An 18,651-nucleotide genomic window follows, 5' to 3' on the forward strand; every position below is an offset into this window, starting at 1 on the left:
TTAGCGGTGTATATACCGGGTGAGTAATGATAACTGTTTCAGTTGGCAATAAAAAAAATTACATGAAATTGGCAAGACAACGAATTGTTGTACCTATTTCTGCTTGTTGGAACACGACATAAAAATCACCAAAAGTCACCAGAATTTATTGCCAACTCAAACAGTTGCTCACACGGTACATACCACAGAATATCATGCACAGAATACATACTTAGCACAGACAACAACTCCTAAATCAACAACTGAGCGTGGTTGATTCCGTTAACTTAAGATGTCGCCATAATTTTTAAAGTCATTCTTTGTTAAAGTCTGTAATATTGGTATTCACTGAGAATTGATTTCAGATAAACTGGTATCTCGATAATAATTAAAACCTCAAATGTTTCTCAAGTCATAAATACTCAAACACTTTCTTTTCGAGCTTCGGACTCGGGTCGGTAAAATTTCTGGTTTCAGCAGTGTATGTCGCCTTGATGGGGTGCAGGATGCCCCCAGGACACGTTTTTGCTTCGCCACATAATCCTTTTGATTAGGGCATAAACACCTAATGTTATTTAATTTTACCGCCCGAAGCTGACACTTTTATTGATTTCACCCCCACTAGTTCTCCCTAGAACGAGACGACTTTATGAAGATCCAAGAGATTGGAAGAAGAAAGCGAAGCATCGGCAGTGTGCGCTGTGCAATGTTATTTTGGGAAAGCTGAAGGAAATCGCGAAAATGCAGCATTTGTTATTTTTCGTTGTGTTTGCGGGTTGAATCGAATTGTGTTTTATTTTTGGTATGTTGCCTGTACTGAGGATAATCAAACAGGACGACTCCAAACAGAATAAGACGTCGAATTTTGTATGCATTACCCTGCGACAATGGGCCATCCTCTTTTCTATACTGATTTTTGTAAGTTAAATAATATGTTTTTCTTAGTATTCTTTCACACGATTACGCCACTTTTCAGATTATCATGGCAATAATAACGACGTGTACGGTTTTGGGGACTTTACACACCAAACAACTTCTCCATCTTCTTGAAGACGATATCGAAGAAGAGCGAGATAAACACCGGTTCGTTGATGACGACAAGCGGAGTATTAGCTCAAATGAAGCGCGTTTACAACATTCGCAAGACATTGTTTTAAGTAAGACTGATGTTTTCTAACCATTGGTCAAAAATCAACATTCTTGAAGGAATTTACTCTTCTGTTTTCTCATTTTTTTGCCGATTTGTATAGATTATTTAATTCTGATGGTTCCTGAAATATCAATTTTTAAAGATGAAAACAAGATGGCAGTGAAATTCCAATTTTACATCGAAAAGTCCACAAAAAAATTAAAATAAAAATCCCCGAAAATGTATTAATGATATACCGAGAGATCAAAAAGAAAACAAACCAAAAGTGCTACTTCATCTTTTGTTTTATCCAAACGTTTGTCTTAGTTTGAGTCATACGCAAATTATACTTGCAATGCACAATCGTTTTATTGGTTGCCCACCTTTCGAAAATTCATTACTAATAATACCCCATTTTACCACTTATTCTGGGATAACTGTGCTTACAATTGCAGTAAACGTCTGTAAACTTTACCGAAATCGAAAAGTTGTTTTCTAGGTTAACAACAGCACATCGATTGACGCTTCTTTGACATTTCCGCGAAAAACTGCTTACTAGTGGCGTCGCGTTTGCCAATAAAACTGGTAAATTACCCAGTTGCCTAGAATTCCGCCACGATATGACCGATAACTTGCAACGCCTGCTCTGATTTGTTTTCTTTTTGATGTGAAAAGCGCTTGGAGAATGTTGACACTAAATTAAATTGTTAGCTTTCAGTAAGATTCTCTCGATTTGCATGTGGTTGGCCTGGCTTAACTTAGTCTTGGCGGCAGTATTGATTTACGGGGTGACGACAATGACTTCCATTTACATCATACCATGGATACTCCTCAGTGGCACTACCTATCTTCTAGCGATCACAACAGTAATCATGGCGTATCTGAGCTTGATCCCGGGACTCTACATCAGCTATACAGTGTTACGTAAGCAGAATTGTTTTTATTTACTGGAACTGTATCGTAATTATTTTCCAGTGGTTTGTTTGGCCGCGTCTTTGATTTTTATAGAGATGTGGTACACCATCGTCTTGTACTACATAAGCCTTGGTCGGGCCCGATGTTCAAGATATGCATCTTTCTCCCCGACGGTGATCCAAGCTTATGGGGGTTACACCCACACCATTCAGCCAATGACTAACGACCCAAACAAGCCTCTAGTTTAGATTTAAAAAATGTATCGATTTTTGGTGTTAGGGCAAACACTCGCCATTACTAAGCTTCATAGAGAGTCCATTAGAACACTGACAATAATAATGAGTTTCGAGCGTTACAACGTGACTCCTCATTATTAGCTCTTTGTGATATTTGATAAGTGAGTTTCACAATCATTTTCTTCCTCTATACCTATTTTATTGGATGGATTGTGTCTTATAATACATAAACTTGCACAAATGTGGCGCTATTTTTCTGTGAATTTCGATAGATGTATTAAATAAAATTAATGTAACTTAAACTACACAAGTCGTTTCGTCTACTTTGAAATAATAAAATATTTATTCAATGTAATATACTGAAAAATTACAATAAAATTAAAGGTACCGTGCAAATCAGGTTGTTCTGTTGCAGGCGACCTGCATTTCAACTTGGAAAAATTGACATGCAGTCTTCAGGAGGAGTTCTAACTGAAAAAAACCCGAATTTGTTCCTAAAAATACTAATTCCTCAAGGCTCCGCCAGTGCAGACGTCGCGCGTTTGTTGTATTTTAAACAGGTAAATTCCTTCCGAAAATAACAACTACAATCACAATTACTGTACCAGTCTATGCATTATCGTCAGTCATTTCGAGGAACTGCGCACTCTGCTCCCTCACACATTCGCCTTTCAAATTAAAAACGAACTTGTAATAACAACCGTCAGCGCAAATCACTGAAACAAGGAACATTTGGTTTTGCAAAAAACGATCCAAGACAATTTACCAATGACAGAATTGTTGTCTGGGCCAAAAGCGCAGACGCACGGCGGCCCATTTGGCACCGTGAACTTACAAAACGACCACGTCGACGAAAAATATTTTGGTAAGAACATGGCGTTCGCCAGAGTCGACTGTCGATTCAGTTTCTGGTCATCCAAAGCAAAAATATGGATGGTCCCATGATCAGAAGCGACACAGAGACAAGTCGAATTGTTGTTGAAATTTATGCAGTAGATTGTTGCCTGAAATCACACTCTCGATTGAATTTATTCACCAGATTTATCGACGCCCACCTGATGAGCACCTCGTCTCAACTCCGCCAACTTGTCACCAGTCGCGGTATCAAACACACGAATCAAAGTCCCTTTCTCGCTAGCTGTTGCTAATCGAGTCCCTTGCAAGTTCAAGGCGATGCAATTGAGCGCCGCCTCGTGCGCCACGACGTCCAACGGCGCCTTATCAGTATTAGCTAGATCTACTAATTGCACGTGGCCAGTCCTCCGGCCTGGAAACGCCAACAGCGAGTTGTTGCTGTTCGGGCATAGGACACAGAGACCTTTGGGATTGGTGCTCGTTTCAAAGACATGCAACTGTTGGGGACACTGCGTGAACGTGTATACTTTAATAACTCCTTCTACAATTGAAATTTTTGTTGGTTACTGTTGGGATTGGTTTGAGGCGTCTACCTAAAACTACAACAATTCGGTCCCTCCTCAACCTCACAGCCAGCACTGGAGCATTAAATTCCAAAGATATAGGCGTGGTCTTTTTTAAATCGTCCCAAACCATCAGCCGATTGGGAGGAAAGAGCGGCTGGGGGCCGCCACCTACTAGTGCAAGATAGTTGCATCGGAACAACATTTCCACATAACTCAGGCCCCCGTTGTCGAAGTCATGACGCTCCTTTTCCTTCAGCGGGTCGCAGTTGTAGATGCGAAAGCCCGTGGTGGTGCCGCACGCGAAACAACCTGAAACGGTGCGATTTGGGGAACGAAGACGCGATTATTTAAATTTACCATGATCCTGGTTGAATCCGGCGAATAATAATCCGTTGCCGTACGGATTTGTGGGGCCCAGATTCATTGCAGTAATTCTGAACGCGACAAACAACGCATATTACAGCCCCGTACGTTTCACGATTTATTATTATTGTTATTTTGAGTATTCTAACCTCAAAAGCAAAATTGCCATTATTGACGTCACAACTCCGTCACATAAACATGACAACCAACTTTTCGCGAATGATTACCAGATTGCTACCAAATGACATCTTATAAAAAAAAACACCAAAGTCGAGTGCGCGTTCCACTTATCGACCGCAAGATCTGCGGCAGCGACCACAAAGGGCACAAAGATTCTACGTTAGTCTGTGATTCTACGTACTAGCTTGTAAACAATGCAAACATCGCGGGCGAAATAATGGGTGCATTCAGCAGACCCAACAGTTGAGCAAAATTTGGCTGAAACGACATGGCGGAACAGGTACCTATCCGACCACAAACACAAAATGACTGCTTGTGCTTGAGTGGATCACAGAAAACATGGTTGGCATAGGTGCGAGTTTTACCGAACCATCGGTAGTAATAAATTACTCCAAGGAAGGCCGAGAACATGACCAGAATTGTAGAAATCAACTAGGATTAGAGAAAAGTGTAGCACGTAGAATATGCAATTCTCAAAGTACTCAATAATCCGTGGTACTCAATTCGGTCGGTAAAAGAACGACGTACGTTCTATTCCTAGGTTCTATTTATCGACAGTGGCGATCGCAACGCCCGCTCACCGTTTGTAGTGATGTGGTCATCTCTATGATCTCTATACCATAGAGATGTGTCGCCCACTGGCCCACTCACCCGCCCGTTCCACTCCAATGTTTTCGCCTCTGACGTGGAGATAAGTTTCCAAGGCGGTGGAACAGTTGATAAAAAACAAAAACGTCGCGTTAGAAGACAAAAATCTTCCGTCATCGTTGAATATTTTTATTATAAAATTTACAATCTTTCTATTGAAGGGGATGTTAGAAGGTGCCTATGGGCCTATAGGATCGTTGCGCGGGATCACATTTGATTAAAAATAAAGACTGAATTCATTTTCATTAAAAATACGGACTAAACTGATAATATATTTTAGAAATAATAGAATCCATTTTTTTCCTAATCAATTTCTCCTAAATAAATTTGCTTATCACTTGCTCCTGACACAATAATAGGCTCATTAGGATGAAAATCAACATCATTAACACTGCCATTATGACCTGGTAATTTATAAATAATTCTTCTAGTTGTAGTATCCCAGATATATAAAAATCGATCAGCTGATCCAGCACTAACTTTGGCTCCATCTTTGGACCATGCACATCGTAACAGATTTTTCTCAAAATTATGTTGGTGTCCAGTAAACACCTTCACACATCTTTCTTGGGGTGCATAGGGTCTTACATCCCATATCCTCAAACTATTATCCATAGAATTTGATAACAGGTATGACCCATCAGGACTCAATGATAGCCCTGTAATTGTGTCAGTATGCCCTTTAAGAGTATATATAACCTCATGGTTTCGAATATCCCACACTTTAATGTCATTATCAATTCCTCCACTGAAAATTTGCTCTGCTGTATCATTAAATTCTACTGCAGTAACTTGATAGTTTGAATTAAAGGTGGTAATAGCTTGCTTTTTACGAATGTCCCACAACTTGATTGTTGTATCATCACTGCCAGATACCATTAACTGTGGACCACGTCTTGCACCTTGTACTGAGTTGACAAAAGTTGTATGGCCTTTATATTTTTTTATTCTTTGTCCAGTAGGTAAATCCCACAAACCTAATGTGTGGTCAGTACTGGCAGTAAATATATTCAGTGCATCTGGTGTAAAATGAAGCTCCATAACAGCACCAGTGTGGCCACTCATTACAGATAAATTTTCACACTCACCATAGACACTCCAAATATCTAAAAATGTATGCATTACTAAAATAACGCAAAATTGTTAAACATCTTACAAATTCGTCTATCAAATCCTGATGAAGCTAAATATTGTCCTTCCGGGTGAAATTCAGTTGTAAAAATTTCACCTTCATGGCCTTCCAGTAACATTATTGGGGCAAATAAATTGGAAGTGCGTGCAGGAGCCTACCAAAATGAATTAAAGTTTCGCTAAACATTTCAACACCACAAACTATACGCACTGCTTGCAACGCTGTTTTATTTTTGTTGGAATTCGCCACTTCATTTCTAGCTTTTTTGCTGGCTGGTACTAGAGATGAATCATCACCTCGTCGTTTACTTTCAACAACCATTTTTCTTTATTAAATCGCAAACCAGCAATCCACTGTCGTCAAATCTTGTTGCAAACACAACAACCACATAACCTCACTATTGTCCTGTTCCTGTGTATTGGCAGTTGCCGCACAAAACCATAGAACATCATAAGAAAAAGACAAAAAGTAAACATAAGCACAGTGTCAGTGACGTAGATGGACCCATGCTTGCATACCCAAAACACAATTAAAATAAAAAAGGAACTACAGTCATGGGAGACAAGACCATTTAACAGGAGCTATAGTTAAAATTTACTAGATACCACCCACGTGAATGTTTTAATTCTGTAACCGTATGCAAGGTATTTTATGAGTGATAATGGGCTTGCTGGAGTTGAAAATGCAACCCACAATACATTTGCAAAGCAAACCTGGATCTAGACGCGGAAAATATCCAGGTTTGCATTTTCATTTTCAATTCCGTCGGGCTCATTATCACTGGTGAAATACCCTGTATTAGACTACGAGTCTTATAAGAAGCATTTTGCAGCACGCAAAAAAATTGTGTTTTTTTTTTGTTTTGGCGACATAAATGTAGTAAATTTCTTGTCTATGGTTAAAACGAACACACAACACACGTTACTTAACGGGGACCATTGTTTTCTCGGCGTTTATTATTTCGTGGCCATTTATAGTTATTTATGGTATAAGTGGGTTATTTAAGATATTACCCACGAGAGGTATTTGTAACCTACGAGGGCTTGCCCGAGTAGGTTATTACCTCGAGTGGGTAGTACTTAATAACCCACGTATGCCATACAACGTTTTATCCAATATTCCAAAATTTTTAGATAATGACATTATTGATGAAATTCTGCTCCCGATGGGTTATGAACGTTAATAACCCACGGTGCTAATGGCAACGTGGGTTATGTATGTTATAACCCACGGTGCAAATGGCAACGTGGGTTAAAACAACAGACTAGTTATAGCCCAGTTTACTCAATTAAAACTAACTAGTAAAACACGATATTACTATTGAATGTTGGATAAAGTATGTTATTTTACTAGTTTTAATTACTTGAACTCTTGGCTGCTTTGTCTAGGCAAAATGGATCAGTGGAAACATTTTATGTTCATATTTAGTTTCGTTTAGTTACTTTTTTTTAAGGAATCGTGGCAACACCGATCTTGGAGGTAATGTGGTTGGTAAATTAAATAAATACTCCGCTCTACTCAGCTGTTCATTGGCTAGCTTCTCATTTTCCGGATAATTATTATTCTTTTCTTATTCTTAAAGATGGTGGTCGCATAAGTTGCAGTGTTTGTTATCGTCAATTTGGGTATGGAATTTAAATTATATTTCCTTTTTCGTTTCAACGAAACAAAATCTTCAATACCAAGGTTGTGATTGTTATAATCCTAATCAAATAGAGTAATTTGTTTCTTATTGCTGGATAAATGTTTTTCTTGAGTTAATGTAACTAAAGTTGGTTCATAAATGAATGATGTTGGTTTACTGATCATTAATTATGTAAATTAATGGCAAGTGAAACATTTTTAACCACTTCAAATGATACTAGAACTTTTATAAATAACGTACAAAAAATAAAACACTGTTAATTGAATCAAACGTAAATATAACTATTAGCTAATTTTTTTAGCACTCAGAGGTTGTGATGGCGTCAAACAGCGATGGTAGTGGAAGCAATGGTAAGTTGAAAGCGAAATTATACAACTATTCCAATTTCCTAACAATATTGCAGGGACTTTGCCCAGAAATTTCACTCTAAATGCCTCGAGAGATTATGACACTTTGAAACAACAGTATGAAAAGGCCAACAGTGAACTCAGCAGCTTGCGGCGCCGGTGTGATCACGCTCTTAATGTAGGCTTAAACATGACTGAAATACCGAATGGTACATGAACTTTTTTAGGACCTAGATTACTTCAGGGAACAGCATAGAGCAGCTATGAATCAACTTGAAGTTTCATCACAAGATTCAGCATCTCTTCGAACTAAATACTCAGAACTGTTAAATGAGAAGCAAAGGTTGGAACAAGAAAATCAGAGATTAAGAAAAGATTTGACTGAAGTACACAGGCAACAACAGGATGTCTTATTAGCAGCAGAAAATGGCAATGCAGACTCTTTGTACATTTCACACTCACAAGCTTTGTCCAAACTAGAATTGGCCAAAGATGAAAATAATAGATTGGCTAAACAGTGTGAACTGCTAGGACAAGAAAGAAACATTGCGGTGAGAATATAATGAGACTTTTATATGCTTTATCATAATGATAACTTTTTTTATAATCAAGGACTTGTAATAAATGCAGTGGGCTATTTTAAAACTTTATAGGTTATTACTTATTTATTTAACAAAGTACATATTAAAATTCAATTACATATTTTGGATATTTATTATGTAATTGCAAAAATCTTGCATTTAAAAATGCTGATTGGGACATTTATTCCAGCAAAGAGAGATTGCCAGTCTGAAGCAGCAAGTTCTGAAACTATACAAGGCTCATCAAAAAGTTCAACAGCAGTATGAAGAAGCTGAAAAACAGATTGTTGCAATCAAGATAAAAGCCAATAAAGATGTGAAACGTTTGACTGATGACAGGAATGCGACACTGGCTGAATACACTTTAGTTATGAGTGAACGGTGAGTAGCGTGCAGAATTGAGTATGTACTTAAGCTTGTTTGACACGATGCTAAATTTCGTAGTAAATTTGTTAGAAAATGAGAGAGACCCTCGATCGGACCAATGAACGATCAGGATCATAGTCTGTCTTTGTCAGATCCTGATCGTTCATTGGTCCTCTCTCATTTACTAACAAATTTTCTACAAAATTTAGCATCGTGTCATACAGCCTTTACATTTAAAAAAATATTTTATTTGTGACATGTAAATTAATTATTTTGCCATAAAAGTAAGAGATTTAATAAATACAAAATTTGCCTTAAATACAATAAATAAATTGGCCTTCTGTTCACAACGCATCAAGAAACTGGGTGAGTTTTGAAAAATTTAATTGCAAGAAACTTGTTCATGTCGTGCATATAACAAATGTTATAGTCTTAAAAATTAAAAAGTGCTACAAAAAATTCTGAGTAAAACTGTTATACATACAATTGTTATTTTGGTTTGAATTTAATTTTGCATTAAAAATGTGATGTTAAAGTAAAACACTAGTTACAGCAACAACGACGGCTATCCAGTGAATAATGTATTAAATAAATAATGCTGTGATTCATAAAACAGTGTATGAACAATGCACAAGATTACAAATCTTAAAATGATCATAAAATTAGTTTATTACGCGCCGCTTAGAAAAATCTGTTAACAAATTAATTTTCTACGCTACGCAAAATACGTAGCTATTATATGAATTACTCGTGCAAAATACGTATCACCTACAATAATTTAGGCGGCCAACCCTGTGTATAAATGAACCAATTAACGATAACGCATGATTTCCAGAGATCAAGTTCACAAAGAAATGGAAAAATTGAGCGATGACCTAGCTCAAGCTCTGAAAAAGGGTAAAATGTTGGATGCTGACAATCAAGAATTGGCTGGTGAGAAGCAAGCCATTGGATATCAGCTAGAATCTCTACGGCGAGAAATTGCCAGTGCTCTTTACGAACGTGATAAAGCACTAAAGGAGTGCGCAGATTTACGAGAGAAGTTTGGCGAGTTGGGGGTTGCGAATGAAGACAGTAGAAGGAGAGAGCAGACTAGGTCAAGACACTTGGACAGTTTAGGAGGACCGTGCGAGAATGTAGGAAGGAAAGATGCATTACAGTCCGACGTGCGATCAATTGGACAAAGACAAAGGTTAGATAATTTAGATCAAGCCAACCAGGAATTGGAGTCTCTAAGAAAAAGTCTGGACAAAGCGCAGACCGAACTGGCCGAGGCTATTCAGGAAGCAGAAGTGTCGAAAGGCCGCCGAGATTGGGCGTTTTCCGAGAGAGATAAAATCGTGCAAGAACGTGAAAGTATTCGCACGCTTTGTGACAACATGCGCAAAGAACGCGATCGCGCCGTTTCGGAACTGGCCGAATCTCTTCGGGAGTCGGACGCCGTGAAAAAACAGCGAAACGAGTTGTTGAAAGAAGTTAAGGCCCTCAAAGAAATGCTAGAGGCGCACATTGTGGACCACGACGACGATCACTTCGGCAATCACAGCGACATCGACGATAGCTACGAAGTTTTAGAGGTGGAATTAACCTGCGACGGTAGAGCAGATTTGGGATTGGAACTGGCGGGAGGAAGGGATGATCCACATTTTCCAGGAGATGGCGCGGTTTATGTGGCCGCGGTTGCCGAAGGCTCGATTGCGGATGGTAAACTAAGGCCCAACGATCGCATCTCGAGGGTGAACGATGTTGACTGTAGTGCGGTCTCCAGAAGAATGGTTTTAGAAGCGATCAGGGCAAGTTTACCGGTGGCAAGGATGGTGATTAGTAGACGAAGGAGGAGAGGGCCGAGTCCTTCGCCTAATTTACCTTCGCAAGTAACAAAATGGGTTCACACGGCCAGGTTGGTTCCAGGATGTCACGGCCTTACTTTAAACACTGGAGTGTATATCAGTAGAATTAGTGAAGGAAGTTTAGCGGCGAAGGATAAGAGTCTTTCAATAGGAGACCGAATTCTCAGGGTAAGATTCATTTTTTATTTTGAATACTTATTCAACGGACCAGTCGTGTATATTTTGTAAGAAACCTATATTTAATTTTTTTTAAATTGATTTTCTGCATATCACTGTTTTGTAATGCAAGTTTTAAAAAATTATCTGAATCAATACTATCTGCCAGTTGATGTAATCATAATGTTTATCTTTCTTTTTAATGTGTTTTGTGATTTTTATAAATTACTTGTTTTACACGTGTTGTAAAATATAACTCTGATATGATATCAGTACTAATCCACTTGTGATGGTACAGGATATTTTTGTTATTGTTTAAAAAGTTTAAAGTTGTAAATAATTGGTTTTAGACTGATTGCACTGGGAAACATACTAGTTTTAAAACCACTTTATGAGATAATGAACTGTTTATTTTATAATGAATTGGGATAAACTCAGAATTTTCAATTAATATGATTTTTAGATCAACGAAAAATCGATGGACGAAATCGAAAGCATCCACGAAGCAATGCGTGTCTTAAACGACGATTCCGTCGACGTAATAACTGTCACTGCCTTAAAAATTAGCCATCCAGAATGTCCGAATGTTTTTACTCCCGTCCGCCGCCACAAACGCGAAAATCGTAGTTCTCAGACCGACGAACACGATTATCTGAGCGGGCAACAAGAAAAGAATAATGGTGGGGCGTGGCTTAAGGAAAAAATTGATCTGATGAGAGGTAGACGTCACACCAAAGATAACGAGAAAAAAAAATATCACCGCAATGGCTCCCCCAGTCCGTTAGAGTTGGTCGATCCAGAACAAGCAATAGCTGAATTGGACTTGGTGTTGGACAGTTGCAGAGGTAACGCTAATGTTAACACCGTAAAAAGGGCGAAAAGAGGCGCATCGAAGGATCAAGAAAAAAATGGAGGAACGTGGCCCAAAGCTCGAGCTACTGCGTTACTACAACCGGTTATTGGCAGTACGGTAATCGCCAGGAAGAGAGACCGACCACCACTGAGTCTGTTGAAAGAAGGAGGTGCTGAATATTACAGGTTTGTTTGTTATAGTTTCATTTGTTTTAATGGAGGGAAGTTATCTTTATTTGAAAACAGTTTTTTTTTTGTTTCACGTAACCGTCATCTAATGTTTTTTCAACAATAATCATTGGTGAAATCACGACCTGCGTTTTATAACCGGCCTGTTCATTTCATTAAAAATGTGTTATGAAAATGTTTCCGGGAAAGAGCCAATTTCCGCCGAGGAGGGCGCACAAAACGGGCCCTTCTCTAAAAATAATAATCAAGCAAGCAAAGAACAATAACAACACTAAACACAAAAACAACGAACAATAAGGGAAAAATTCACGAATTTAATTTCAAAGCAGCAAAAAACAAGGAGTTTTTTTTACTTCAAATTTAAAATGTCATTTGAACAAGAAAAATTCCTGGTGACAAAAACTTAAGATAAATAATATCCCCAAAAAGCATCCGGTCACTAGCGCTCTGCAGGGATCACTCAAACTATAGTCTATTTTTTTTTTAAATCAATTGTCCACGACCTGCTGTATAATAACCGGCCTGTTCATTTCATTAAAAGAGCATTGCGAAAATGTTTCCGAGAAAGAGCCTATTTTCGCCGATGAGGGCGCCACAGTACGGGCGCTTCTAAAGAATAAAAATGCGGAAAAATATGTTTAGACATGATTTTAGAGTTAAGATTGAGTACAGTAAGTTCATATTTTCTTTCTAAAGCTATACTGAATACAATTGTATTTTTGTACTTTTGATTTTAAATTCGAATGTCATTTGAACGAGAAAAACTCTCGGTGACAAAAACTTAAGATGAATAATATCCCCAAAAAGCGCCCGTACACTAGCGCTCTGCGGGGATCACTCAAATTACACTTTTGAACAGGCCGGTTATAATACAGCAGGTCGTGCAATTGTCAATGTCAAAATTCCCTCAAAGACTGTACCACCCTAAAAACTTTCGTTTCGGGACACCTCTATCGTAAAATCTCCCTAGATCAGGTTTGAGGTTATATCAGTAATTTTCAAATGTCAAAAAAGTTTCAGGTGTAACCAAATTTTATACCAAAAGACAAGAAATAAAGACGCTAATCACACTAAAAAGTGCAACTTAACATAAGTATACAGGAAAATGGGAATTTATTTAATGGGTTATATAAGCAGTTTACCTATTCATTTTCAGAATCTAACCCCCAATCGTCTTCCGAATATGATTCTGCGGAAGAGGAATGTCCTCAATTGGTAGATTTCCCATCAATTTTTTCCAGTCCTCTCTAATCAGTTCTTCGCATAGCCAATTTTTCTCGTTGTGTTAGATCCTTGTTTTCGGAAACTCATTTAACTTTGTATTTTTATTTAAATGTAATTGCGCCTTCAATAGCGCAAGCGTCTTTACATCAAAATGACTGACATATAGTTGACATTTTACGTTGCCAATCTAATAACTATCAAATAACTAGTGGTTTATACCAACATGAAAACACTTTGACAATTGATTTAAAAAAAATTGGAGTATAAAGTTGACTCAAGTTGCAAAAAACCACTTCGCCTTTGCAACAGCACTTTTATGGCATTAGCCATTTGGAATTACCTTAAAACTGTACTTATATGGAAAATATTCAATCCAAACTATGATTTTCTGGTCCCTTTGTGCCTTTATTTGGTTTAAAAATATTGAAAAAATGCTGTTGCAAATGACAAGTGGTTTTTTGCAACTTGAGTCAACTAAACTCGGTACAGGTTGCAAAGACACACTTGTCATTTGCAACCGCATTTTTTTCATATTTCTGAACCAAAGAAAGGCACAAAGGGACCAGAAAATCATAGTTTGGGTTGAATATTTTCCATATAAGTACAGTTTTAAAGTAATTTCAAATGGCTAATGCCATAAAAGCGCTGTTGCAAATGACAAGTGTGTCTTTGCAACCTGTACCGAGGTTATACACTATTGAACCTCAGTAAAAACTTCTCGTGGTTTACTAAAGGACATAATTGTGATTTAATTTGACAGTTACGAGTTATATTAAACAATCTAAGAATTGGCTTTGTTTTTTATGACCAAGTGGTATTTTTTAGAAATTCAACACCTGTGCCATTGCCTTTGGTCTCGGTGGGTCCACCGCCGACAAATCGCCATTCGGTTTACAAGAGCGTAGACGGTGGCGGATCTCACTTCAGTGCGGTGGGAGACTCTTTCGAAAAGCTCCGTTCACCACCGTCTAACCGTCTGAGTGTTAACATGAACTCCGACAATAGTCTCGATTTTCCTGTTCATCGATACGTCGATAAAGAGGCCATCTCGTATTACAAGAAACTGACAGGAGTTAGCAAGTATGCTTTCGAATGCGACCGGGACAGTGTCGTCGGCAATCACAACGAAACCTCTCAAGGAAACACTACAGTGCCTCCATCTCACAGTCGTATTCACAGTCAGCTGTGGGTCGCCCCCCGAATCCACCACCCGTTCCATCGACATCCCCACGCCGACCACAACCGAGACAGTTTCAGTTTCGAACCGCCTCCATTTCACCACACTCACAGCCCGTCTGTAGACGGAGCCAGTCGAAAAGTAGTCAATCCTATAACGTCAGGAGCACACCAGCCGAATTACAGAGATTCGGATATTTTAGAAGGGGGAACGTTTCCGAGAAAAAGGGACAATCCACGATTTCGCGTTCCTTCGAACCCTAGCGTCACATCGAAGGTTAGTACAGGGAGCATAGAACGCAGTTCTGAGAGGGGCAGTCCTATGCCTATATTTCACGTGGAAGTGTTGAGTCCTGGTGAGGCGGGAAGTGGTGGCAAAGAGTGTTGTTCTTGGGTGGGTGGTCAGCACAAACCTTTACCGGGAGAGTTGAGACGGGTTCACATAGATAAATCCAATGAACCGTTGGGCATTCAGATCAATTGTCCCGAAAGTGGGGGTATTTTTGTTTCCACTGTTAACGATAACAGTTTGGCAAGTAGAGTTGGCCTTCAGATTGGCGATCAGTTGTTGGAAGTTTGCGGAATTAACATGCGTAACGCAACTTATAATCTTGCGGCGAATGTTCTGAGACAGTGTGGAAATTCGATTACGATGTTGGTCCAATACAGTCCAGACAGTAAGTTTTGTGAAAAACCTATTGCAGATTTGGTTGTTCACCGTGATTATTTCATATTTACAGAATACAACGAACTAGAAGGATCCGGCTCTTGCTCCGGTTCGAGCTCAAATGGTGATGAAGGTGACGGTGAAGCTACGCCGTGTAATTCACCTAAAGAGGTCAGGAAAACCCATCCGGTGGGTATAACTAATTTACCTCCACCAAATTCTCTACTAAGGACAGGACAGCAGACATCTTCGTTGCAGAGACAAAGTAACAATTCAAGGTAAACCTGTTAATAATAAAATTGTCTATTTCAGTGTCACAATAACCAAATTGGTGACAATTTAAAATTTAATATTCAATGAAATGACATTGCTTCACTGATACCAACCCAATGCCATTAAAATAAAAGTTACTAGACAATTATTTTATATTTAAAAAAATGAAATTAATGAGGCCGAAATAGAAAAAAATAGCACGTTACACTTGTTTCACAAGACATGTTATCGAACTCGTTCGACAATAGACTGTCTTGTGCAACTCGTATAACAATATATTATTTTAATGAAATCCATTTTTAGAGACGATGATGAACCACGTTATTTATACATTGAAACTTTGAAAACATCAAATTTGGGCATATCGTTAGTGGGTGGTAATGCTGCTGGCATTTTTATTCATTCAGTTCAGCCAGACTCGTTAGCATATCACGCCGGTTTACGGACCGGAGATCAAATATTGGAATACAATGGAAGCGACTTGCGCAATGCCACTGCCGAAGAAGCTGCTTACGAATTGGCCAAACCGGCCGATAAAGTTACAGTTTTAGCTCATTATCGTATCGACAGTAAGTTTCGAATTATACGGCGTTGCAAATATTTGAAATTTTTTAATTTTCAAGGATACAACGATATCAAAGACAAACCAGGTGATAGTTTGTACGTTCGTTGTGGTTTTGACCGTTCCGGTAGCGACCAAACGGAACCCCCTCAACTCGCCTTTGCCAAAGACGACGTTCTCTATGTTGATAACACGATGTTCAACGGCGTACCAGGTCAATGGCGCGCCTGGCGCTTGGACGGTGAAGGACGTCGGCAGCAGTGCGGTGTTATTCCTAGTAAATATAAAGTCGAAGAAGAACTTCTGCTAAGGCGAGGCGCGGATCCAGATCAAACAGGTCGTTCGGTGTCTTCGGCGGGATCGTCGACTGCACGTCGGAGTTTTTTCAGGAGAAAAAAACATCAGCGACATTCGAAGGAATTGGCTAGTTTCTGCAGTCTGGCAGGACCAGGATGGTATTCTGACGGGGGATCGTTACACGAGGAACCAGCGCCCCCTCCGGCTTATCAGAGAGTCGAGAGACTGTCATTTCCGGAGTTCAGACCTGTGCTAGTTTTAGGACCTCTTGCGGAATGCGTTGTTGACAAGTTGGTAAGTTGTATGAAAATGATAATAAAATGAAAACTTGCACATTTTATTATCAAGTTTTTTTTGTTAATTGCTTATTAAAAACTATTGCGTTGTTATAGGTAGCTGATTTTCCCGACCAGTTTGGACGCGCACCACCGGAAACACGACGTTGTTCTCAAGCTCAGCTGGATCGTGAATTGGCCGACGGTCATTTAGTGGAGTACCGACGACGGGGCAGTTGTTGGGAATGTGTTACGGTAGCAGCCGTAAGACAGGTGTCCCGAGCCCATCTTCACTGCATGTTGGATGTAGCCGCCAGCAGTGTGGAGCGTCTCCACCGTCACGGCATTTTTCCAGTAGTGCTGCTCGTCAAGTTCAAGAGCACCAAGCAAATTAGAGAAGTCAAAGACGCTGTCCGGTACAGTCTAGACAAGTTGTCGGGCAAAGCGGCAAAAGAAATGTTCGAGCATGGGCACAAGTTAGAAGCTGAATATAGACATCTGGTCACTGCCGTAGTTGCAGGTGGAGCCAACATAGCAATTGTTTGTGCACACGTTAAGACTGCTGTCGAATCCGAACACCGTAAGAGCCAGTGGGTGCCTGTCGGATGATTCAACTAATTTTATTATTTGCACTTTTATAATGACATTTATATGTACTCATATCTAAGTATTAACTCTTGTGATAAATTCGGATTTACGAATTTATTTGCCACAACGAGAATTAGCGACAGCAGTTTTATTTATTTCGTAACTGTTTATAATCCAATTAACTCATATTGTTATTCAGTATTTTATCATTTTTATTACTATATTTTTTGATCATGTAACTGTACTGTACATATACTGTTTTAAATTAAGGTGGTTGTATATTTCTTTTCTGTGATTATTTTATTGTTCTCATATTTCTTTTAAAGAATAAATATGTTTTTAATATTTTTGAGCAGTTCTTGAAATTATTTTGCTCGCATTAAGTATTTCGAAGATTCAATGGACAAGGGCGTCAAGACTTCTATGAAACGAGTTTTTTTATACAATTTTTTATATTGAGAATTAATGAAAAAAGTGTATAAAAAAATGCGATTAATTTGGGTAAATTTAGTGTGTACATGTTGGGGGGGGGGGGGGCAAGTTTCAAAGGCTACTCGTTAAAAGCGCTCAAAAGTTTAATATTCAAATACAAAAATATCGAACAATACAATAAGGAAAAAATTCATTAATTTAATTTCAAAGCAGCAAAAAACAAGGAGTTTTTTTGACTTCAAATTCTGGGTGACAAAAACTTAAAATGAATATCCCCAAAAAGCGCCCGTACACTAGCGCTTTGCGGGAATCACTCAAACTACACTCTTGAACAGGCCGGTTGAATTTGTTTTGGCGAATATACGACCTGCTGCATTATAACCGAACCGACCTGTTCATTCCACATGGCCAACTGTATCGATATACACTAGACGTGTATACATGGCCGTTTCATTTTGCAATTTCTCCATAAGAGAAAAATTCTGATGAAACAATTGAAATTTTCCGTAAAGTAGCGACGCCAAACGAATATAATTTTAACTAATCTACAATCTACGACTACTCTCGTGTCAAAAATAAATTACTCCCTAGGATATAGGGATATTCGTTACTAGGTTGCCATAAATTTGGTTACTTTGGAGGCTATGTGGTTTCTGGTGACAAACAAAAGATATCCCAAAAATGTAAGACAGCAAATTAATTGTAACAGTTGCAAATGACTAATTTCTCGCTAAGTGATAGATGATTTTTCGTTTCACAATCAATTTTGGTTACTGGCGGCATATTTATTTGGATTTAATCTCTCAATTAAAAGTAACCAACCTTAGGCATTCAAAATTACTTTTGAAAATTCTAGTTACACACAACTTTTAGGGAAATAACGTTTTTCATGTTGTGTGTGTTGATTTTAAATTTGAATGTCATTTGAACGAGAAAAATTCTCGGTGACAAAAACTTACGATGAAAAATATCCCCAAAAAGCGCCCGTATACTAGCGCTCTCAATTGACAACTTTACTAGTTGTCTCGGCGCGCCTCGGGCTCTAATCTTGGCGCTCTGGCTATAATCATGAACTTCTTCACCTTGGTGTATAATATACAGCGTGATCAACAATGACTGAGTCTGTTGGCAATGAAACAATTGAAAATACTGGTGATTTTTGTCTAGT

The 18,651-nt window shown here is 38.7% G+C and overlaps 4 protein-coding genes across 6 annotated transcripts in view; 2 read left to right on the forward strand and 2 right to left on the reverse strand.

Moving 5' to 3' along the window:
* Positions 1-453: 453 nt before the first annotated feature.
* Positions 454-2,569, forward strand: LOC138138673 (uncharacterized). Its single transcript, XM_069058681.1, has 4 exons — positions 454-897; positions 956-1,136; positions 1,820-2,032; positions 2,084-2,569. The coding sequence occupies exons 1-4, from the start codon at positions 784-786 to the stop codon at positions 2,269-2,271; spliced, it is 696 nt and encodes a 231-aa protein (XP_068914782.1). The 5' UTR covers positions 454-783; the 3' UTR covers positions 2,272-2,569.
* Position 2,570: 1 nt separating this feature from the next.
* On the reverse strand, positions 2,571-4,463 carry LOC138138669 (WD repeat domain phosphoinositide-interacting protein 3). Its single transcript, XM_069058678.1, has 5 exons — positions 4,038-4,463; positions 3,708-3,989; positions 3,315-3,655; positions 3,026-3,263; positions 2,571-2,975 (listed from the first exon to the last, which is right to left on the reverse strand). The coding sequence occupies exons 1-5, from the start codon at positions 4,102-4,104 to the stop codon at positions 2,869-2,871; spliced, it is 1,035 nt and encodes a 344-aa protein (XP_068914779.1). The 5' UTR covers positions 4,105-4,463; the 3' UTR covers positions 2,571-2,868.
* Positions 4,464-5,123: 660 nt separating this feature from the next.
* The window catches only part of LOC138138668 (U5 small nuclear ribonucleoprotein 40 kDa protein), a 208,037-nt gene continuing 194,509 nt past the window's right edge, over positions 5,124-18,651 (reverse strand). Inside the window, exons 2-4 of the mRNA XM_069058677.1 lie at positions 6,214-6,344; positions 6,028-6,157; positions 5,124-5,977 (exon numbers count right to left, since the gene is read on the reverse strand). Of these exons, the coding sequence (XP_068914778.1) occupies positions 5,175-5,977; positions 6,028-6,157; positions 6,214-6,324 (1,044 nt within the window). The 5' untranslated portion in view covers positions 6,325-6,344 and the 3' untranslated portion in view covers positions 5,124-5,174. The remainder of the gene's footprint in view (positions 5,978-6,027; positions 6,158-6,213; positions 6,345-18,651) is intronic.
* On the forward strand, positions 6,825-17,396 carry Dlg5 (Discs large 5). 3 transcript variants are annotated; one of them, XM_069058662.1, is made up of 14 exons: positions 6,825-6,979; positions 7,341-7,482; positions 7,586-7,628; positions 7,950-7,998; positions 8,052-8,173; positions 8,223-8,546; positions 8,767-8,957; positions 9,778-10,960; positions 11,412-11,986; positions 14,039-15,066; positions 15,130-15,334; positions 15,633-15,898; positions 15,953-16,482; positions 16,581-17,396. In XM_069058662.1, the coding sequence occupies exons 4-14, from the start codon at positions 7,965-7,967 to the stop codon at positions 17,070-17,072; spliced, it is 4,950 nt and encodes a 1,649-aa protein (XP_068914763.1). In that variant the 5' UTR covers positions 6,825-6,979; positions 7,341-7,482; positions 7,586-7,628; positions 7,950-7,964; the 3' UTR covers positions 17,073-17,396. The 3 variants fall into 3 exon arrangements, with proteins under 3 accessions (XP_068914763.1, XP_068914764.1, XP_068914765.1); XM_069058663.1 differs by lacking the exon at positions 7,586-7,628; XM_069058664.1 differs by lacking the exons at positions 6,825-6,979; positions 7,341-7,482; positions 7,586-7,628; positions 7,950-7,998 and having other exon boundaries at positions 8,230-8,546.

This window comes from Tenebrio molitor, chromosome 9 (assembly GCF_963966145.1).
Source record: "Tenebrio molitor chromosome 9, icTenMoli1.1, whole genome shotgun sequence".
NCBI classification, from domain to species: Eukaryota; Metazoa; Arthropoda; class Insecta; order Coleoptera; family Tenebrionidae; genus Tenebrio; species Tenebrio molitor.